Source organism: Uranotaenia lowii, chromosome 3 (genome assembly GCF_029784155.1).
Source record: "Uranotaenia lowii strain MFRU-FL chromosome 3, ASM2978415v1, whole genome shotgun sequence".
NCBI lineage: Eukaryota > Metazoa > Arthropoda > Insecta > Diptera > Culicidae > Uranotaenia > Uranotaenia lowii.
The window spans coordinates 359,093,180-359,114,609 of record NC_073693.1 but is presented as its reverse complement, the minus strand read 5'-3'; the positions used below and the strand labels follow the sequence as shown (position 1 = coordinate 359,114,609).

General features: G+C 33.1%; 1 protein-coding gene across 2 annotated transcripts; it reads right to left on the bottom strand.

The window, feature by feature from the left end:
* Positions 1 to 1,883: 1,883 nt before the first annotated feature.
* On the bottom strand, positions 1,884 to 20,640 carry LOC129757099 (E3 ubiquitin-protein ligase TRIM37-like). Of its 2 annotated transcripts, XM_055754229.1 has the most exons (5): positions 8,097 to 9,602; positions 7,881 to 7,994; positions 6,749 to 7,803; positions 3,438 to 3,629; positions 1,884 to 3,364 (listed from the first exon to the last, which is right to left on the bottom strand). In XM_055754229.1, the coding sequence occupies exons 3-5, from the start codon at positions 7,798 to 7,800 to the stop codon at positions 3,145 to 3,147; spliced, it is 1,464 nt and encodes a 487-aa protein (XP_055610204.1). In that variant the 5' UTR covers positions 7,801 to 7,803; positions 7,881 to 7,994; positions 8,097 to 9,602; the 3' UTR covers positions 1,884 to 3,144. The 2 variants fall into 2 exon arrangements, with proteins under 2 accessions (XP_055610204.1, XP_055610203.1); XM_055754228.1 differs by lacking the exons at positions 7,881 to 7,994; positions 8,097 to 9,602 and adding an exon at positions 18,287 to 20,640.
* Positions 20,641 to 21,430: the final 790 nt, after the last annotated feature.

Below are 21,430 nucleotides of genomic sequence, written 5' to 3'. Positions count from 1 at the left end.
AGTTCGACACAAATGTGTTAGCGAGAGAAGCACGTTTTCCTCAATCACTTATTAATGGCTTCCAGCAGTTTAACGAACATTTTTTTCCAAGCTTCATAAGGATTTTACGCCTGAAAGGTAGGTAAAAAGCGCTTTTTAAATTGGACTTATTATGCATGATTTCAACAATAATCCAGAACAGTCTGTTTGTTTACAATATTTCATGAAAAGTTAGATTTCATGGGTATCATGATGGTTTAACATTTTCCCAACCGGTTCGCGGCTGCATTTTGTTTTAATAGGCAATGTCGACACCAGATGGCAATGCAGGCAGTTTTGCGAAGTAGTTTGTACATTTTTCTTCGAAGTATCATGTCTGATTGTCTGTGTCACAGTGTTTAAGAATTCGGTAGTAAATTTTGAATAGGGCGAATGCGCCAAATGTAAACAAATGAAGTTATCAGCTTGGTGATAAAGTACGTTCAGAGCTCTACATTTCGAATGCACAACGTTAAGGGGGGGGGGGGGGGGGGGGTAGGGTCTAACACTTTCAAAAAATTGATTTTTTATTTTTTTATAATGTCTTATTGTAAAACATTTCAAGAATGTTGTGTCAAATTTTCAAGTCAATTGAAGCAAAACTGTAGAAATTATAGGCCTTTATCTCCTCCTATCTAATACTGCAAGAAAACAAGAGCAGAAACTTCAAACGCGTTTTTCTCGAAAGCACATTTTTAAAGTCCGTGGACATCGTCATTTGAAAACTACTTATCCGATTCTTTTCAAATTCGGAACATATTTTCTACATATAAAATACCAGACCCCAACGTGTTTCTTTTTTTTTTTTTTACTTTGGGGAGATTTTACAGATAAAAAATGGCGGATTTTTTCGTGAAAAATCGTTGTTTTTACTTCAAACAGCCACAAAAATTTCATAAATTTTTTTTAAAGTTAAATAAAAACGTTGGGGTCCAGAAAAACATCTATTAAAAATATTTTGCTCTGATTTTTTGACTTCAGATGATTCTGTGCTGGGATACAGTGTCCACCGCAAATCCTGTTTTCAAAAAGGCATCTTCGAAAGTGCTCCGTCACCGGCACATTTTTCAATATTTTTCTACGAAAAAAATACTAAATGTTCTTTTAACAATGCTTTGTATAATGCAAAAAATTTGAATACATTTGTTTGAACGATAGCTCTAGAAAAAAATCGTGAAAATGGTGTTTTTTTTTACGAGTTAGACCCTACCCCCCCCCCCCCCTTACCTGAAGGCAGGCCCGTGCAAAGGACTTGTCCATGGGGGGGGTTTACGAAATTGAAATTTAGCTAAAAATAATAACAATACCAAATTACACAATAAAGAAGGAAATTGATTTCTAACATCATTTCCTTACTAATTATTTTTACACGAACTCAAAAAATAATCAATTTTAGTTTTGAAATGATTCAATCTTTTTAAAACAAATCACAATGGAAGTTTTAAATCAATTATGTTTTCGCTCAGTCAATAGAAAGTCAGGGAATAGAAATAGACTACGAAAATGATGATGATCACATGGGAAAACAATTCCCTTCATTCCGATAGACATCGACACTCGACACTCCTGTAGTAGAATGTTAATACATGGGCCCCGGAGAGGCGCAAGATGTGGGTTCAAGTCCTCAAGAAGTGGGTATATAGTCCTACCGGGAGACAAGGCGAATTTTTTTCGCATGTTTTTCAACATTAATTTTCATCTTGTCTAGTCCCTGAAATTTCGACTTACAGTTGGATTCATTTCCCTACAAAAAAAAAAGTTTTTAGAAATATTTTAATCATTTAATACTTTTATTTCAAAATGTTTTTTTGTTGTTTTCAAGTTTTGTAAAAAATAAGTCCAAAACTTCCTTAAAAGATTTTAACGCAGTGATAGAAAGATTGAATATTTAGATTTATCAGTGATTTAGATTCAGGGCACTCAAGTTAGACAAAATTACTTTTTTAAATTCATTTACCTTGGGAAATGTAGATTTTGTGGTCTTGTGTTATTTATCAAAACCTTTTCAAATCTGATGTTGAGCAAGAACAAAAAATACAAAATGTAATTAAGACTGAAATTGGTTTCTTGAAGAGTATTCCTTATCAGCACAACATTTTTAATCACATAAACGATTTTATTAAATCAAAATTTAAGTAATAAGGTAAGGATATTAGATTTTAGTTTGTTTTTTTTTTTGCTAATTCGGTTGATCATTGTGCCTGTTGCATGGTTTCAAACTTACGATGTATAAAATTAGTATTCGATAAATTAATTTTAAAGTTAAAATGGTTCGTTTCAAACTCTTTTCTTGTTTAGTTACAATTCTTAATAAAAATCCATTCTAAGTTTTGTATGTCAAGTTAAGAGTTTCAATACAAAAGGTTAATTGAATTGCAAATCAAAATTTACAAAAAAAATTGAAAGCTAAAAATCAACTTCTCATTAAACCTGCGACCTCCTTCAAAAAATGTTTCATAATAACTATTTCTCTTCTACCTTCCCAACGATTACCCACCACATTGTACTTATCTATGTCAGAAGCATGTGCCCTCTGACCGAGAATTCCTACTTTTCTTTCGCAATTTAACTCCCTTAACGCTCTGACTCAGTGACAAATTATCATTTGCACCTCGGAAAAAAAACTTGGTGTTGATTAGCTGTGTGATGTAAATAAAAAAAAACGGTGCACAAGTTCAGGAAATTTATAATTACCTACGACTGCGTTGCACTGGCACTGTTACATAATCCTGTGCGCGGTACAATTCGAGCGCTCATGTGCCATTTTAGGATGCCATCACGCGAAAACAAAAATACCTATCATAAAACAACAAACAACAAAAAAAGAGCACAAAATGCATTACGCCGCCCTGAGGTCGCGGTGAGACAAAATGACACTTTATTTTTGCGCAAAAAGTAATAGCATTTGGCTGGAGGCTTTTTCTTATCTCGGGGGTTATTTCGTCGAATCCGCGCGATGTTGGGTGGATTGAATCCACGAAACATAATTACGGCTACATCTCACTCAATTTTGTGTTTGCGATGCGCGATGGCTTTTGGAAGGTTGGCTAGACATATTGGCAGATCGTGTGGACTATCAGCGAGATCAGCAAGCAATTTCGATGGGCCTCATCACATAATCACTCCTCACGACTCCGGATGATCTCCTGAGCCGCAAGGTCGAATGTGATACAACAGCTCCAGGGAATCGTCCTCCTTGAGGTAGTTGTCATCTAAGATTGTCTTAAGTGCCACGAAATCGCGAAAGCCCCAATCTTTCTGGCTGGACCGATCGAAGTACTGCTCGATCTTCTTGTGGATGCCCCGCTTCGAGTCCGGGTGGATCAGCTGGAAGCGGCATTCCATCCTAGAAACCAATTTGAAGTTTGAATTTCAATCCAATTACAATCTTGAGCAATTTGCAACAAATTACAACTCACCAACAAGGAAAACCATCGACCAGCTCCAGATAGATTCCCAGCTGATCGTCCGATATCACACACCAGACCATGATGCGCCAAAGGTGGCCAAAATTGTCAGCGAACTCGTTCGAATAAGCCATTTTGTTGTCGTCAAAGGAAGAGAAATTTTCGATTACAAATATTCCAGTCTCGTAGATTATGGGGATTTCACTGGAAATAATAAAGAGGAAAAAAATTCAAAAATAATAGTAAAATGCGACGACTAAACAAATTATAGAAAACAGAAATTTAGTTTAAGGAATGATTCAACAAAAAAAGGTGTAATGTTTGGTAATAATTGTGTCTTTTTCGTTTCAAACCTGCCTTAATATTTTGGCGTATCAGAGTCATTTTTGTGTTATTTTTGTGTTTTATTTATGTTATTTTTGTGTAATTTTTTTGTTATTTTTGTGTTATTTTTGTGTTATTTTTGTGTTATTTTTGTGTAATTTTTGTGTAATTTTTTTGTTATTTTTGTGTTATTTTTGTGTTATTTTTGTGTTATTTTTGTGTTATTTTTGTGTTATTTTTGTGTTATTTTTGTGTTATTTTTGTGTTATTTTTGTGTTATTTTTGTGTTATTTTTGAGTTATTTTTGTGTTATTTTTGCGTTATTTTTGTGTAATTTTAGGGTTCTTTTTGTGTCATTTTTGTCATTTAAGTAATTTTTGTCAGTTTTGTCAGTTTTGTCATTTTTGTCATTTTTGTCATTTTTGTCATTTTTGTCATTTTTGTCATTTTTGTCATTTTTGTCATTTTTGTCATTTTTGTCATTTTTGTCATTTTTGTCATTTTTGTCATTTTTGTCATTTTTGTCATTTTTGTCATTTTTGTCATTTTTGTCATTTTTGTCATTTTTGTCATTTTTATCATTTTTGTCATTTTTGTCATTTTTGTCATTTTTGTCATTTTTGTCATTTTTGTCATTTTTGTCATTTTTGTCATTTTTGTCATTTTTGTCATTTTTGTCATTTTTGTCATTTTTGTCATTTTTGTCATTTTTGTCATTTTTGTCATTTTTGTCATTTTTGTCATTTTTGTCATTTTTGTCATTTTTGTCATTTTTGTCATTTTTGTCATTTTTGTCATTTTTGTCATTTTTGTCATTTTTGTCATTTTTGCCATTTTTGTCATTTTTGTCATTTTTGTCATTTTTGTCATTTTTGTCATTTTTGTCATTTTTGTCATTTTTGTCATTTTTGTCATTTTTGTCATTTTTGTCATTTTTGTCATTTTTGTCATTTTTGTCATTTTTGTCATTTTTGTCATTTTTGTCATTTTTGTCATTTTTGTCATTTTTGTCATTTTTGTCATTTTTGTCATTTTTGTCATTTTTGTCATTTTTGTCATTTTTGTCATTTTTGTCATTTTTGTCATTTTTGTCATTTTTGTCATTTTTGTCATTTTTGTCAGTTTTGTCATTTTTGTCATTTTTGTCATTTTTGTGATTTTTGTTGATTTTCTAGAATATAGATTTAGATATATAGATATAGATTTTAGATTCTGGATTCTAGATTCTAGATTCTAGATTCTAGATTCTAGATTCTAGATTCTAGATTCTAGATTCTAGATTCTTGATTCTTGATTCTAGATTCTAGATTCAAGATTCAACATTCTAGGTTCTAGATTATAGATTCTACATTCTGGATTTCAGATTCTAGATTTAAGATTCTAGATTCTAGATTCTAGATTCTAGACTCTCGATTCCAGATTCTAGATTCTTATATTTATTTATTTATTTATTTATTTTGAGTCTTTGACTACTGCCATACAGACTGAATATTAAAAACTAACTTATGAATAAGATCTAGATTCTAGATTCTAGATTCTTGATTCCAGATTCTAGATTCTGAGTTCTAGATTCTATATTCTAGATCCTAGATCCTTGATTCAATATGTAAGATTGTTGACTTTAAATTCTAGATTTTAGATCCTAGATTCTAGATCTTAGATTCATGATTTCAGATTCTAGATTATAGACTCTAAATTCAAGATTCTAGATTGTTAATTCTGGATTCTAGATTCTAAGTTCTTGATTCTAGATTCTAGTTTCTGGATTCTTGATTCTGGATTCAAGATTCTAGATTCTTGATTCTAAATTCTAGATTATGAATTCACGAATCTAGATAATGAATTCTAGATTCTAGATAATGAATTCTTGATTCTAGATAATGAATTTTAGACTCTAGACAATGAATTTAAGATTCTCGATACTTGATTCTTGTTTCTAGATTATAGATTCTAGATTTTAGATTCTAGATTCAAGATTCTAAATTGTAAATTCCAGATTCTGTAATCAAAATTCTAGATTCTGGATGCTAGATTCAATATTCTAGATTCTAGTCTCTAGATTCTAGATTTTTGATTCTAGATTCTAGATTTCAGATTCAAGATTCTAGATTCTAGTTAGTAGATTCTAGATTTTACATTTTAGATTCTACAATTTAGATTCTAGAATTCAGATTCCAAAATGTAGATTCTAGTTTCTAGAATTTAGATTAGATTAGATTTTATATAATGAATTCTCGATTCTCTATGTTAGACTCTTGATTATAGGTTCTAGATTCTGGAGTATAGATTCTAGATTCACGATTTTAGATTCTAGATTCTAGAATTTAGATTCTGAATGCAGATTGTGAATTCTAGATTATAGAATCTAGATAATGAATTATTGATTATAGATTCTTTATTTTCTAGCATCTCTTTTTGATCTGCTAGATATTTAATTAAATATTCTAGATTTTAAATTTTATTTTCTAGATTTTAAGTATCTTGTATATAAATTTTGATTCTCAATTCGCAGATTCAATTTTCATATCTCGTGTGCGCTTCCATTACATCGTCACCAATATCCAGCGAAAACGGCGGCAATATTTAAGAAAACAACTTTAATATTTGTTTTTAACAACTAGAATTTGTTTAATAAAAGAAAACAGAATTTTGTAATTTAGAAATATTCTTAATGAAAAGAAGTTGTGACTGATTCATATTAGTTTCTATATTTTTTGTAATAAACTGTTTGTTTATACTCTCTCATAAGACCTGACGAAAACTCACGCCCGATTTTTAGTATTTGATTTTTCATTCTCGATTCTTAAGTATCGATTGTTAATTTTAAGGAGCCTTCATATTAAAGCTCTAAAACCGTGTTGTAAATTTCAAATTTTGTATTCCGAGTTCTAAGTTTTAAATTTAATTTAGTTTAAGGATTTTATAACTATTGAAGATTTAACCTAATCAAACAAGTTTATAAAAAAAAATTACTAAGTTGAAGTTGTTGTGTAACATACATTTTCAAACTGACCGGAACCCGAATTTGTTTGAAGTCCTTGATCGGGTTCATTCGAATTTGAGTGCACTCCTTGAAAAGCCGAGATTTTTTTGCTATAAACTGCGATTTGCTGCTACCGGTCACTTCTGACTCCATACGTTGTAGGGCACTTTCCACCTCCTGCATTTCTGTCGAAAGTGCGAATTTGTGTTCCTGCAATTTAAGCATTTTTTCGCCCACCTGCCGTTCCAATCCCTTGATGGCTGCCTCGGCAATGTCCCGGATTTCCCGTAGCTTCTCATCCTTGACTTTTCGCACCAGCTCCATATTGCGATCGACCTTCGCAATCAAGGCAGCAATTTTCTGCGAGTAATGCCGGACCTTCTCGAATTCTTCTTCCGCGATCTCCAGATTGCTTTCGTAGATCACGTCCAAACTCTTGAAGGTGTGATTCAAATGGTATCGATCCGACACGGCACATTGCTCACATACGCACAATTTACACGTGCAGCAATAGAAATTGATCACCTTCAAATGCTTCGGACAGAAATCTTTCCTCGAGATCATCGCCGATGATCCTCCTCCGTTATTTTGGCCGGGTCCGTCAATGGCCAGTCGACTGGTGGCCACTTTCGGATCGCCCCCACCACCCCCAGAAGAGCTTCCTTTCTGATTGCGATGTTGCTGCAATTTTTCCACCTCCTCGAACCAGCGAACTTTCACAAGGCTGTCCAGTTGAAGGTCCACCTTGCAGTTGGGGCAGTTTCGATGGCGTCGCCCCCTTCTTCGATTTCCAGCCGACGAGGACGATCCACCAGCATCATCATCGACCACAACGTAGTCATCATCATCACGATCACGATCATCCGAAAGCCACTCGGCGATACAACCGTAACAGTAGAGCTTCGAACATCGGGGACACAGATGGGGATCGTCCAGCTTGATCAGACAGATGGTGCACTTGAAGATGTTGTCCCAGTTCTCGAGCATCTGCAGCAGCGTGTCGGTGGCTTCCCGGTGGTCCGGAAGTGGTGTTCCGGCACGGCTTTGGCACTTTTGTTTGTCGGTCATTTCCTGGAACAGGTTGAGATAATAAGAAAATGTGTTTAGACGGTAAGTTTTCTATTCATATGCATTCTAAGGAGATTTACCGAAATTGGAAATTCCAAAACCTCACTAGTTCGTTTTGGTTCGATAACAAATTCTTGTAACTCTATGATTAAACCTGGTCCGTGACGGTAAGTTCCACGTATGTAAGCTTATTTCTCAAAAAAAATCGGACAATAACATTGAAAGGCACATTACTAAGTGTCATTAAGTATGAAGTTGCAGTTTAAAACATCCGGTTCTTTAAAATTTCAAGTTACCATTTTTTTTTTCGAAATACCACGAGATCTCGACGTTTCATACATTTTTAAGTAATTGGGTATGAAAATTAAAATTTGGATTTTACTGATTTCCTTCGGTCCTTACGTAATTTTAAATTGACAATAACTTTTGTTTTCGAGATAACACCAGATTTCTACGTTTTATGCATGATCTACAATACAGATCAATTCAGGCTAAATAAGAAATTTCAAATTAAAATTTTAAACATTTGTCAGCAATGTTTCCAAACGGTAGGGGAAAGTGAATTTCCATGCTAAACACCTACTCAAAGCAAATAATGTACATCGCAAACCACCATAAAAAAAAAACTTTACGAACATATTTCACTTTTTAAAGAATGAACTATAAAGTAGAGGATACTTAGCTTCGGCTCCCTTCATTTTTTCCATTTTGCCAACGAGGCCTGTGCAGACTCGTCCGCAGTCTGGAACTGACATCTGTGGGCCGCTAGGCTACACCCGGCTTTGGAAATAACACAACACAACGCCCCCAAGGCTTGCTCACTCGCACTATTTAGGAAACTCCGGGAAGAACAGCATCGATATTCGACGGCCTAACAGGTTGATCCAGCTTCGCATAAGTGGAAACTGCTCTGTGTAACTATTCCTCCAATTATTAAAAACATTAAAGCAAAAATTTTGGTTTCTTTCCACAATTTTAACACACACGGTAAAAAATGGTACGTCTGATTTCCTTTATATGGCAACTTTCTTGTACATTAGACTTAGTCGAATTGGGTTCATTTTTGAATTTATCAAATCCTGGAGCCTCAAAAGCCTTATTCCATTATTTTTTAGATATTTTTTATGGAACATTTACATGAGTAAATTTCAACATTTATGTTTGTATGGAAAAATTGAATATTTTGTACTGTGTAAGCGTTGCTAGTCATTCGAAGGAGGTCGCAGTGATCTTGCTTAGCTTAGCTTTGCTTAGCTTGATTGACTACTCACATCCACCTTTAATCATTGAGTCCGAAATGCTTCTACAAACATTTTTATTCCGTACTAGCTGACCGGGTGTGCTTTGCTACGCCTTTCCAAAACATATAATATTTTCAGAAATTATTCAAACTTTTATTGTTTTGATGGCATTATTTAAAAACCGCTTTAAAATGAGAGCGGCAGCTGGAGTTTCGAATTGCAACACAAAGATGACTTAAACTCATCTTCTGAATTTTGATCTATAAATTGGTGTTAAAGATCTGATAATTCTAGTCTCTCAAATTAATCGTACGCGAACAATCTAACTTATAAAATATGGTTGTTTTTGCTTGATATTCTCTGGATTTATTCTAAAAAAGAGAGTCTCCCCTGTCCTTCCCTTCACCCCCTGCTGAATGGAGGTCGTAATCTTTAATAACACTAGTTTACAGCATTTTTGAACTCAGTAAACTGAAGGTCATTTCCAATGTGAAATCGGGCGCTGAATCCGAAAATGAAATTCAAAAAAATCTCAGTAGAACCGTTTTTGAGTTATGCTCCAAATATGAAATTTCGAAAAAATTAAAAAAGTTCTTGTACTTAGATTAAAATATCTCGGACGGCATAACAGTAATTTGAAATCCCTCTTTTGCATATTGAAGGTGAATATGTTTTCTATCGATCATCTGAACATTGTTTTTGCGTTTGACCAACAGTTTTGCTAATATTAGTGACTTTATGAGAAAAAAAAATGATAAAAAACGCATTTTTTTAGAGAAATTTTTGTTTCAACGAAAGTTTTAGACTTGATGGTAACATTTAAAAAACCTGATTTTCTTTTGCGCTTAAATTTCAATTTAAAACAAAGATTTCAAGTGGTTATTTATCAAAATCGGTTGAAAATTGAAGAAGTTATTGCTACTTTACAATAACTGAAATTTTTGGAGTTTTTAATAATTTAACAAACCGCAGTACACTTATCATAGTATAGGAAGAATGAAACATGATAAATCTCACTCGCTCCAAGTCAAATCATTTATTAGCTTACCAGAAGGTCACATGCCAAGTTTCAGGAAGATCTGACCATAGGGAGGGGTTGCTTAAGTCTCAAACGTGAATAAAATTTTGAGGTATTTTGCCCGGAAGGAACGAAAAATACTGGTTTTTCATCAATAACTATTTTCATCACTAGCTGATTGTTTTTTATGGTTGATTTTCTTAAAGCCTAAGCTGCGAGAAATATTTCACCCGAAGACTGCAACTCGATTGGATTTGAAACAGAAAAGTTATTGCGGTTCAAAGATTGTATTTTGGTCGAAAATTGTCGTATAAAACGCAATGGGTAAAAAGTACTCATTGCGAGTTGGACAAAATGTGCGGCCTTTGAACCGCAATAACTTTTCTGTTTCAAATCCAATCGAGTTACAGTCTTCGGGTGAAATATTTGTCGCAACTTAGGCTTTAAGAAAATCAACCATAAAAAACAATCAGCTAGTGATGAAAAAATTTATTGATGAAAAACCAGTATTTTTCGTTCCTTCCGGGCAAAATACCTCAAAATTTTATTCACATTTGAGACTTAAGCAACCCCTCCCTATGGTCAGATCTTCCTGAAACTTGGCATGTGACCTTCTGGTAAGCTAATAAATAATTTTGACTTGAAGCGAGTGAGATTTATCATGTTTCATTGTACTGCGGTTCGTTAAATTATTAAAAACTCCAAAAATTTCAGTTATGGTAAAGTAGCCATAACTTCTTCAATTTTCAACCGATTTTGATAAATAACCACTTGAAATCTTTGTTTTAAATTGAAATTTAAGCGCAAAAGAAAATCAGATTTTTTAAATGTTACCATCGAGTCTAAAACTTTCGTTGAAACAAAAATTTCTCTAAAAAAATGCGTTTTTTATCATTTTTTTTCTCATAAAGTCACTAATATTAGCAATATTGTTGGTCAAACGCAAAAACAATGTTCAGATGATCGATAGAAAACATATTCACCTTCAATATGCAAAAGAGGGATTTCAAATTACTGTTATGCCGTCCGAGATATTTTAATCTAAGTACAAGAACTTTTTTAATTTTTTTGAAATTTCATATTTGGAGCATAACTCAAAAACGGTTCTACTGAGATTTTTTTGAATTTCATTTTCGGATTCAGCGCCCAATTTTACATTAAAAATGTTGGTCAGCTAATCAAGTTCACGATTTTTTTTAAAATTTTGTAAACTAGTGTAATCATACCCATTTTTTCATGCCCAAAAATCCTCTTATATCAAATATAACTCCATTGGTTGATAAGTTTTTAAGCTTTACAACATAATTTATAAGGAGCCCCCTTCTTTCTTCCCCTCTCTACACTGTAAAGCGTAAGGGTCTATAACATTCGTAGAAACATATCTCGTAACCAAGTACCTTTCCATGCCATATTTGTTTCCATTTGTTGGTTTCGTTTGCATAAATTTAGAACTTATGCTAACAAAATTGTATTGGGCTCACCTCCCTTCTCCTATGTACCTACTCACTGAAAGGAGGATGTTGTGTCAGAAATTCATAGAATCATAGCAAAATGATTTTCCATGTTAGGTTTTGTCCATTTCTCGGATTTTATAAAAAAACAAGTTAAATGTAAGCCTTCCCTTCCCTTCCTATATTCCCAATTCTATCATCCTACTGCAAGAAAGAAATTGTTTCACATAGAAAAAGTATTTTTCGTACTCAAATACTTTTTGATGCCAAATTTAGTTTCATTTGCTCAATTAATTCTTGAGTTATGCAAAAAAATTGTATGGAAGCACCCCTTTCGCCCTTTATATCTTTCCGCTGAAAAAAAGTTGGAGCTTAAATTTATAATAGAAACATTTCTCGTATCCAAATACCCTCACATGCCAAATATGGTTCAATTTGCTAGAACAACTCTCCAGTTATACTGAAAACTGTAAGGGAGACCTCTCCTGCCCCTTTTCATCCACCTTTTTAAAGGTGTGAGGGATACCAAATATTCATAGAAGCATTTCTCGTACCCAAATATTGTTCCATGCCAAATTTGGTTCCAGTTGCTGTTGTAGTTCTTGAGTTATGCAGTAAAAATTGTATGAAACTTCCCTCCTTCTTTCCTTTCTCCCCGCTGGAAAAAAGGAAGGGTTCTCAAACAATCAATAGAACATGTCACGTTCCCAAATACCCGCCAAATTTGGTTCCATTTGCTTAATTAGTTTTTGAGTTATGTAAAAAATTATAAAAGAGGCCCCTCCCCATTTATATCTCCCCACTGGAAAGCGGAAGGGGTCTCCAATAATCATAGAAATATTTTTCGGATCCAAATACCTTCCAGTGCCAAATTTGGTTCCAATATCTTGATTAGTTTTCGAGTTATATGAAAAATTCTCCCCCCTTCCTATCACCACACTTAGAGGAGGGAGGGGTACCATATATTCAGAGAAATATTCCTCGTTCCCAAATACCACCCCAAATTTGATACCATTTACTTGATCGGTTCTCGAGTTATGCGAAAAATTGTCTTTTGTTTGGGAGGCCCCTCCCCCCCCCCTTTCATGAGAGAGGGAGGGGTCTCAATCATAATAGGAACCTTCCCCTGACTCCAATACCCCCACCTGCCAAGTTTCACTCAAATCGGATCAGTAGTTTCCGAGTCTATAGGGAACAGACAGACAGAAATCCATTCTTATAGATATAGATAGACTTCAAAAACTAGCAGCTCTAGTCGATTTTCCATATTTCAAATTGTATTTGTTGATTTTTCCGGATTTTATTTAGAATTTTATTTACATACTGCTACTTTTAAAAGAAAATATAAATTTTCGAAAAATATATGGAAAAGGCAAAATTCAACAATTTAAAAGCGTGTGTTCTCGAAATAAGCTTTTATGCACCCATACTATATTGGCTCCAAGGGGAGGAGTAGGCCTTGGTTTGACTTTATCTCGTCTGTCGAAAATTGTAGAAAATTTAGTTTATGTAGTTTAGTTTATTATTCGAAATTACGGTAGTCTTGAGTTGAATGTTTTCGGTGAAATAATGCTGAAATTTAACAAAATAACCTTCTAAGAGTGTTGATAACAGATGCTCTTAAGTGGACAAATCGAATCCTGGGTCGGAAGTCAACGGTATTCGAAAACGTTCGTCCTATTTTCTGTGTCGTTTCTTTGCTCTATTATTTGGTTTTCCGCGTAGCATATAAAAGAGTATCCCTGAAAAAGCGACCGAATATGGTTATCTAGTGCTTAAGTGTCGCTTTTCGTTGGAAAATTGTAAATATTATTTGTAAATGTTCCTGTAGTAGGAAACATGTGATCAGTGATGTCAACCTTCCAGATTTTGTCTGGATCTTACAGACTTTTAGGACTTTCATCAGACATTTTTTTAAGGTTTCCAGACTTCCAGAATTTTGTCATTTCTTCCAAAAATTTCCAGACTTTGAAGTTTGGACAAGAATTGTTTTACGAAACAGTGAAAATTCAAAATTTCCGTGGTAAAATGGCAAGAAATGATTAGATATGTAATTGGAAAGTGATGAATGCTACGAAGTTGTATGGGAAACAGGGAATTGTGCTAAAAACGTATACTGCCGCTACTACCACAATGTCCCTAGGATTGATAGTGGTGAATAGAATGTATGGTTATTACACGAGTAATGAGCATCTGCAGTATATAAAAAAAAGTCGCCACCTAGAAAGTCCACACAGTTGACGAGAACCTTGTCTGGCAGCAAGTGAAGACGCTGGCTCCGGATCGCCAGCAGTGAAGATCTTTTATCTCAGCCCTTTAGAAACACCTAGAAAGTTCGTTATCCAGACTTTTCCAGACATTTTTTCAAAATCTTCCTGACTTTTTTGAAAAACAGTTAGCATCTCTGCTTGTGGAAGAGGTTAGAGAGAGTATACAAAAAAATCATAAATTGACTAAGGGGTATTGCAAATTTACAATCAGTGCCTTGGCGACGATGTAGGTATGTATGCTTAGAGTTTAATAAAAATGAATCTCTTCAGGGAAACATCAAGTTTTATAGAGATCCTTAAGTGTTTGTGATCATTCGATCTTTGAACAGATTCCGGCTACGAGATACAGCTGACGCGAATCAAGTTACCCCAGGGATCGAGTGTTCTCACACTCCCCTAAGCATCGATACCAAATATTAATAATTTTTAAGTGCTGCGATGTACAAATGTTGTACTTAATCCTGCTGTTACATGATGCTCCGTTTGACGGTAACAAAAAACTTGTAGCCCTGTGTAATTTTCGGTCAAGAATGAATTCTGTTCGGTATTTGGCATGGAGCTCTTAATATTTTTTTTGTGCTCAATCCTTGAAACCAACTTAATCGATGTTTGTTTTCTCTAAAAAAGATCAAGACCTCTAGATGGGCTTCGATGGCGCACTCTCCAAAGATAGTATCGTATTGTATGTTTTGTTGATGATTTTGGTGTCTAAATTAAAACGGGGGCCTTAAAATATGACGAATTGCTGCATCTCATGACCTAAGGGGAGAGAGCCTCCTCATTTGTTCGGTGTAGGATTTTCGTTTGAATCAACCCGATCTGTCGCCCAAAGCACCTATTTGGTGAGTGTTTGACTAATTTTTGTATATATTTTTTTTTCTTTCGCCGCGCTGCTGATGTTACAGGTTTGGTAATTAAAATTTAAGCACAATTAACGTATGGCATCATGGTAATTTGCACGAGCGCACGCATCCTTGAAAGGTGGGTCTTCAACTTCTGTTTAGAAAGGCACCCATCATCAAAATCATCAACATCATCATCATGAACGAAACCAAGATTCGGGGGTCTGCCGCCATCACACAATAATATGCTTGCTACCTGCGAGGTGTGTTTCGTTTGGGTTCACCTCATCTCTGCATATTTGGCATCATCATAACTTCTGCGCCTCTCAAAGACTTGTCTTGATGCCTAATCACCTCTCTGTGCGCATTGCCCCAAGGACGTTGGAGGTCGTTATAGATGGATGCTATTGAACGTTGCTGAAATTGCGGGGTAATCGAGGCCAAATGTGTCATGGGAATCCATAATAATACGTCTTTCTATATTTTCATTGTTTTTTTTTTCAAAGTTTGAGAGAACCATAATTGATAGAAAACTTCCCTCTTCAAATGTATTCATTTTTTGTACAAACCATTTAAAAAGTCTAATCTAACGTGGCCTAGAAAAAAAAAATCCACCCTACATTACCCCCATAAGAAGAATTTAAATTGTTTTAAAATTTGTGCAAATTTGCTGTCTACCTAACAGGAAACACGTCGTTACTGGCACGGCATGGCGCTGCAGGTATTAATTATGGTTTCCATAATAGCGCGTTCAATGGTCAGTAAAGTAAATTAATCTAGGAATAAAAAAGAGCATCATTCCGGTGGAACTTTTTTCTGCCTCTATTTGATTGTTGTAGGGTCATGGTTTACCTATTTTTGAAGCATCTATAATTGCGTTCTATCTTATGATCTTAATTGAAAATATTGTAAGTAAAGTTTCAACGCTAAGAAATCAATGAAATTATTGTTTATCTTTTTAGAATTTTATTATCTTATATATTTTCATCATTTTTAGCATTTTTCGAATTTAATTTGGTACCATTATCGTCATTCTTGATCACATTTCAGCCATGCAATTCATACTAATTTGAATTAAAAAAATATCATTTTTTTGTTTTATTTTTTGTCGATTTTCAATATAATTCTTGTTACAAAACATTCAAAAACTAAACAATTCCAACAGTTTTGCATTATTTTGTCAAAATTTTTAAAATATTGTGATATTATTGAATTTTTACCTTGGTCAAGCGAATCATTTTCCAATTATTTTCCAATTATTGTTACGCCAGTTTTACAATTTTGACAGTTTTGACAATTACAATTTTGCCAGTTTTTTTCAAATTTGACAATTTTGTCAATTTTGTCAATTTTGTCAATTTTGTCAATTTTGTCAATTTTGTCAATTTTGTCAATTTTGTCAATTTTGTCAATTTTGTCAATTTTGTCAATTTTGTCAATTTTGTCAATTTTGTCAATTTTGTCAATTTTGTCAATTTTGTCAATTTTGTCAATTTTGTCAATTTTGTCAATTTTGTCAATTTTGTCAATTTTGTCAATTTTGTCAATTTTGTCAATTTTGTCAATTTTGTCAATTTTGTCAATTTTGTCAATTTTGTCAATTTTGTCAATTTTGTCAATTTTGTCAATTTTGTCAATTTTGTCAATTTTGTCAATTTTGTCAATTTTGTCAATTTTGTCAATTTTGTCAATTTTGTCAATTTTGTCAATTTTGTCAATTTTGTCAATTTTGTCAATTTTGTCAATTTTGTCAATTTTGTCAATTTTGTCAATTTTGTCAATTTTGTCAATTTTGTCAATTTTGTCAATTTTGTCAATTTTGTCAATTTTGACAATTTTGACAATTTTGACAATTTTGACAATTTTGACAATTTTGACAATTTTGACAATTTTGACAATTTTGACAATTTTGACAATTTTGACAATTTTGACAATTTTGACAATTTTGACAATTTTGACAATTTTGACAATTTTGACAATTTTGACAATTTTGACAATTTTGACAATTTTGACAATTTTGACAATTTTGACAATTTTGACAATTTTGACAATTTTGACAATTTTGACAATTTTGACAATTTTGACAATTTTGACAATTTTGACAATTTTGACAATTTTGACAATTTTGACAGTTTTGACAATTTTGACAATTTTGACAATTTTGACAATTTTGACAATTTTGACAATTTTGACAATTTTGAAAATTTTGACAATTTTGACAATTTTGACAATTTTGACAATTTTGACAATTTTGACAATTTTGACAATTTTGACAATTTTGACAATTTTGACAATTTTGACAATTTTTCATCTTTACGCACAATTTGCCACAATTTTAATCATTGGCTGCAAAATTTGTTTGATCATTGACGTATCTTCTCTCTTCATCTCAGTTCCCCGCAATTATGCAAAATTTCTCTTCAACCTTAAATGTTTAAACAAAATTCCTCAGCTTTACGATGTAAGTCTGCAAGATAATTTTACGAACAGCTCTCCAGTAAATATTACGGTTAAAAATGTTAAGATACTTTGGATATGATTTTTTTCCCTTTTTGCATCTAAATTTTCCAAAACTCCAACATATGGTTATTGAAATAAGGATTTCATTCTCCATTCCCTGATCCCTGATTGTTTTTCAAATTGAATCTACATCCTAAATGTATTTCAATTTTGTCCATGCCAGATGCTTCCAATTCTTCGTCACCAACGCTTATATTCGAAGAAATGTTAGGTGGTGAATAAATTCAGAGGTAATCTAAGGAAAAATTATTGATATAAGTAAATTCGTTAAAAAATGCCGGCAATAAATTGAATAGCAATTTCCCGATATCAGCTTAAAGGCACAATTTATTTCATTAAATCTTTTGAATTACGATTTCATACTTCCATACTTTAGGTACATTTTTCAAGAAATCAAATTTGCAATATTTTTATAATGAAGATGTTCTCAACCAACAATAAGCTGCGCCATATAATCGAAGTTGATTTAAGAATGGAACCCCAGAGAAAAAACGAATCGTGAGACAGATACAATTAATCAAAATTGATCCACCCAATGGAGAAGAATTGTTATAGTAAAGGTACACTAAGTAAATTGTATTTCTCTTGATTGCAGCTTGCAGAAGAAATGGCATTGGACACTTGGCTTTTAATTGCGTTATTGTGAAAAACCCACCCAAAAAAAACAAACAATGACACCGACGATGAAGTTGAGGTTCGGAAACGAGAAAACTAAAGCTAGGAATGATAATTGCTGGACCAAAAGAAGAGCCAAGAGAGAAAAAAAACCGTTTAATGCGAATGAGTCAGTTGTCTGTTGGGGTTGGGAGTAAGGGGGGATGAAGCGCGTGTTGATCTCATTGAAGATGCTTGTGAACTTGGTGATAATTGTCTTTGTTGCCACAGAAATTGAAATGATACAGTACCGAAAAAAACCGGCACAAAACTTGATCAGCTGACGGACGGGAAAATTTAGTGCATTATGATAATGGTGACTCGATTTAACCTGATGATGATGACTGCACCAAGTTTTGGCAAAAACGCAATTGAAATTGTTGAGGTAAAACGGATTAAAGTAATCAGCAAAAAAGCCGGCTTAGTTCAATTAGAAATGCATCGTTATCTGAGAAAAGTTTAATGAGACTTATTGTTAAAAACAACTTACCTTAAGATATGATTAACTCGTTCAACTAAATATTATTTCATTTATCGGTAAACGAATCAGCAATCTTATCACTGAAAAACTTATGTAAGATCAATTACCGGTGATTAGGAACAAACTACAAAAAGAATCGATCACGCACGCACGCACGCACGAGTTGCACTTTAACGAACGACTAATCATGAATGAAGAAAGGAGGAGTGTCTCGTCGTGGATCAGGTTCAACGATTTTGCATGCACTCTTGCTGGGCAGGGGACATTTGCGAAGAAAGATTCACAACAAAGCCGGTAGAAAGAATTAAAACAGGATCAACAAACAAACCGCATTTACATTCATGCAGATGTTCCTTCTTCTCTTTCAATTCGTGCAATGTTGTGCTAGTGAAATGCTTGTGAGAATGATTTCGTGGCAAGAATACAAGACGACACGGGAAATCCCCAAACTGTGAGTAGATGACAACGCACATCTGACTGTATTCAGTGGAAAATTGTTAAAAGCCATATTAGAATAAATAAGATTGAATTGTGCCAGTGTAGCACACTGATATTTCTCCCAAAAATAGCTTGTGCCTACACAAAGGCGTAAAGTGTTGGGTGTTAAAAATGAACTTAGTTTTTGGCATAAAATTAATATCATCACATTTTAAGCATTTTTTTAGTGCCCACAAATATAAGAAATCGACTGAGGAAATTGATGTGTTGTAACGAGTATGCAACGTTATACAAGTCATTTACAAACATCTCCTAGATTTAAGCTTGTTTTTTATTAGATTGAAGCTTTCCGATGTTTTTAAGCTTTCATCTCCAATGCTATCAAGGCAAAAAAGATTAAATCTGATAAAAAAAGCTTAAAAACTGGCAAAACTTATTCGAGGTAAAGCTTAGTTCTTTTAGAAATGGGACACTTTCTTTTGTCAATAGCTCGTTTACTACTAATCGGAAATACAAAACCTTTACAGCATTTTGCTGCCTGTAAAAAGTACTACCAGACCTATTTTTGTCAAAATTTTAAGTTAACGCACTTTTGAGACATGTACGATGCAAGAGAAAAAGAAAAAAATAATTTTGCACAGTTTCCTTCAAAATCCGTCATTATTAAATCAAAAGCTGACAAAACCGTTGATTATTCAAAGAATTACTGTGTGTGAGTGGTGGAAAAGTACGCCAACATTGTTAAAAATGTCCACAAAGTTCAAATCAAGCATTGGAGTGAAGTACATGATCGGTAACTACGGTTAAGGGTCATCAGGGAAGTCAAGTCTTATACCAGATTTATTAATTTTGAATGAGCAAAAAACTAAGTGAAGATCGCTAAAATGTCCAGCAAATTTTTCCTCCGATATGCTGAAAGTGTTGCCTCGTTAGGAGTCATGCAAATCTAACCTCAAAAAACAAAGTTTTACATGTTCCAAAGCTTGTAAGCTGTATAGTCGGTATCGAGGCTATGAGACAGATGATTCTGACGGACGACAAAACTTATGAAAAAACCCTATATCAAACAAATTTCAGAGTTTTAATCCCATAACATATCTGCTCGTGGTAAGGTGCCCAGCATATTAAAGTATTTATTTGATGGTTGTTTGTAAAAAATATAATGATTTACTAAGATTCAGCTCCTGTGAAAAAAAAACAACAAAAATTTTCGAAACGAAAACTTTGGTTTTTGCTGTTTTTCAAAGCCTAAAAAGAGTTAACTTGTATGTACCCTTCGCAACCTACGATCTATACTAACCGATTATACTTTAGTATTAATCTCATGATGGTTTTACTTCGTTATTGTCTGGTTTTACCAGCAGAAATTCCATTAAAAATGCTTTAAAGTAGCTCGAAAATAATCAAGTTTTGTCAATTTCGAAACAGCTGTATCCACTAAATTGCCCTCAGTTTCTTTTGAAAGAGAAGTATTGGACCGAGAAGTAGCAGAAATTGAAGGAGGAGGATACAGCCACCTAAAATACAAATTTGACGAAGTAAAATTTGGAAAAACTGATCAATATCATGACTGAAAAATGTGTGCGCTGGCCGATGGGAGATACCAAGAATAAAGTAAATTTTTTTCTTACAAAAAACGATAAATAATTTTTTTTCAAATTTTTTCATGAATTATCATAAGATTACCTTAATTTCGTTCATAGAAATTATTTCGATCAAACGAATGGTTTTTCAGTTACACGCATTCGTAACTGTCCCATTTCTAAAAGAACTAAGCTTTATGAAGATTTACTGTAAATCTTCAAACCTCGAATAAGTTTTCCCAGTAACAGCTCTATCTACAACTTTAAGTTATCATAATAAAATTGCATAGATTCAGGAGTATGCTACGTTACACGATTACTCTATAAAATGTGTGATCAACCATAAATTAAAGTGAGAAGCAAACGTGACAAAAATGAAAAAAATGACAAAAATGACAAAACCGGCAAAAATGACAAAAATAACAAAAATGACAAAAATGACAAAAATGACAAAAATGACAAAAATGACAAAAATGACAAAAATGACAAAAATGACAAAAATGACAAAAATGACAAAAATGACAAAAATGACAAAAATGACAAAAATGACAAAAATGACAAAAATGACAAAAATGACAAAAATGACAAAAATGACAAAAATGACAAAAATGACAAAAAGGACAAAAATGACAAAAATGACAAAAATGACAAAAATGACAAAAATGACAAAAATACCAAAAATGACAAAAATGACAAAAATGACAAAAATGACAAAAATGACAAAAGTGACAAACAAAAATGACAAAAATGACAAAGATGACAATAATGACAATAATGACAAAAATGACAAAAATGACAAAAATGAAAAAAATGACAAAATTGACAAAAATGACAAAAATGACAAAAATTACAAAAATTACAAAAATTACAAAAATGAAAAAAATTACTAAAATTACTAAAATGACATAAATAACATAAATAACAAAAATGACAAATATCACAAAAATTACATCAATTCAACGACAGAAACGACCGAAATCACAAACACAACTTCGAATCAAATTTTATCTTTTTTTACGATTAAAATAATTAAATGTTTATCATTTATTTCAGTTCTGAGGTAAGTTTCCAGCAGATTGTTGGCAGAAATTTTCCGAATTCTTATAATAATCAATATTTTATGATTATTATA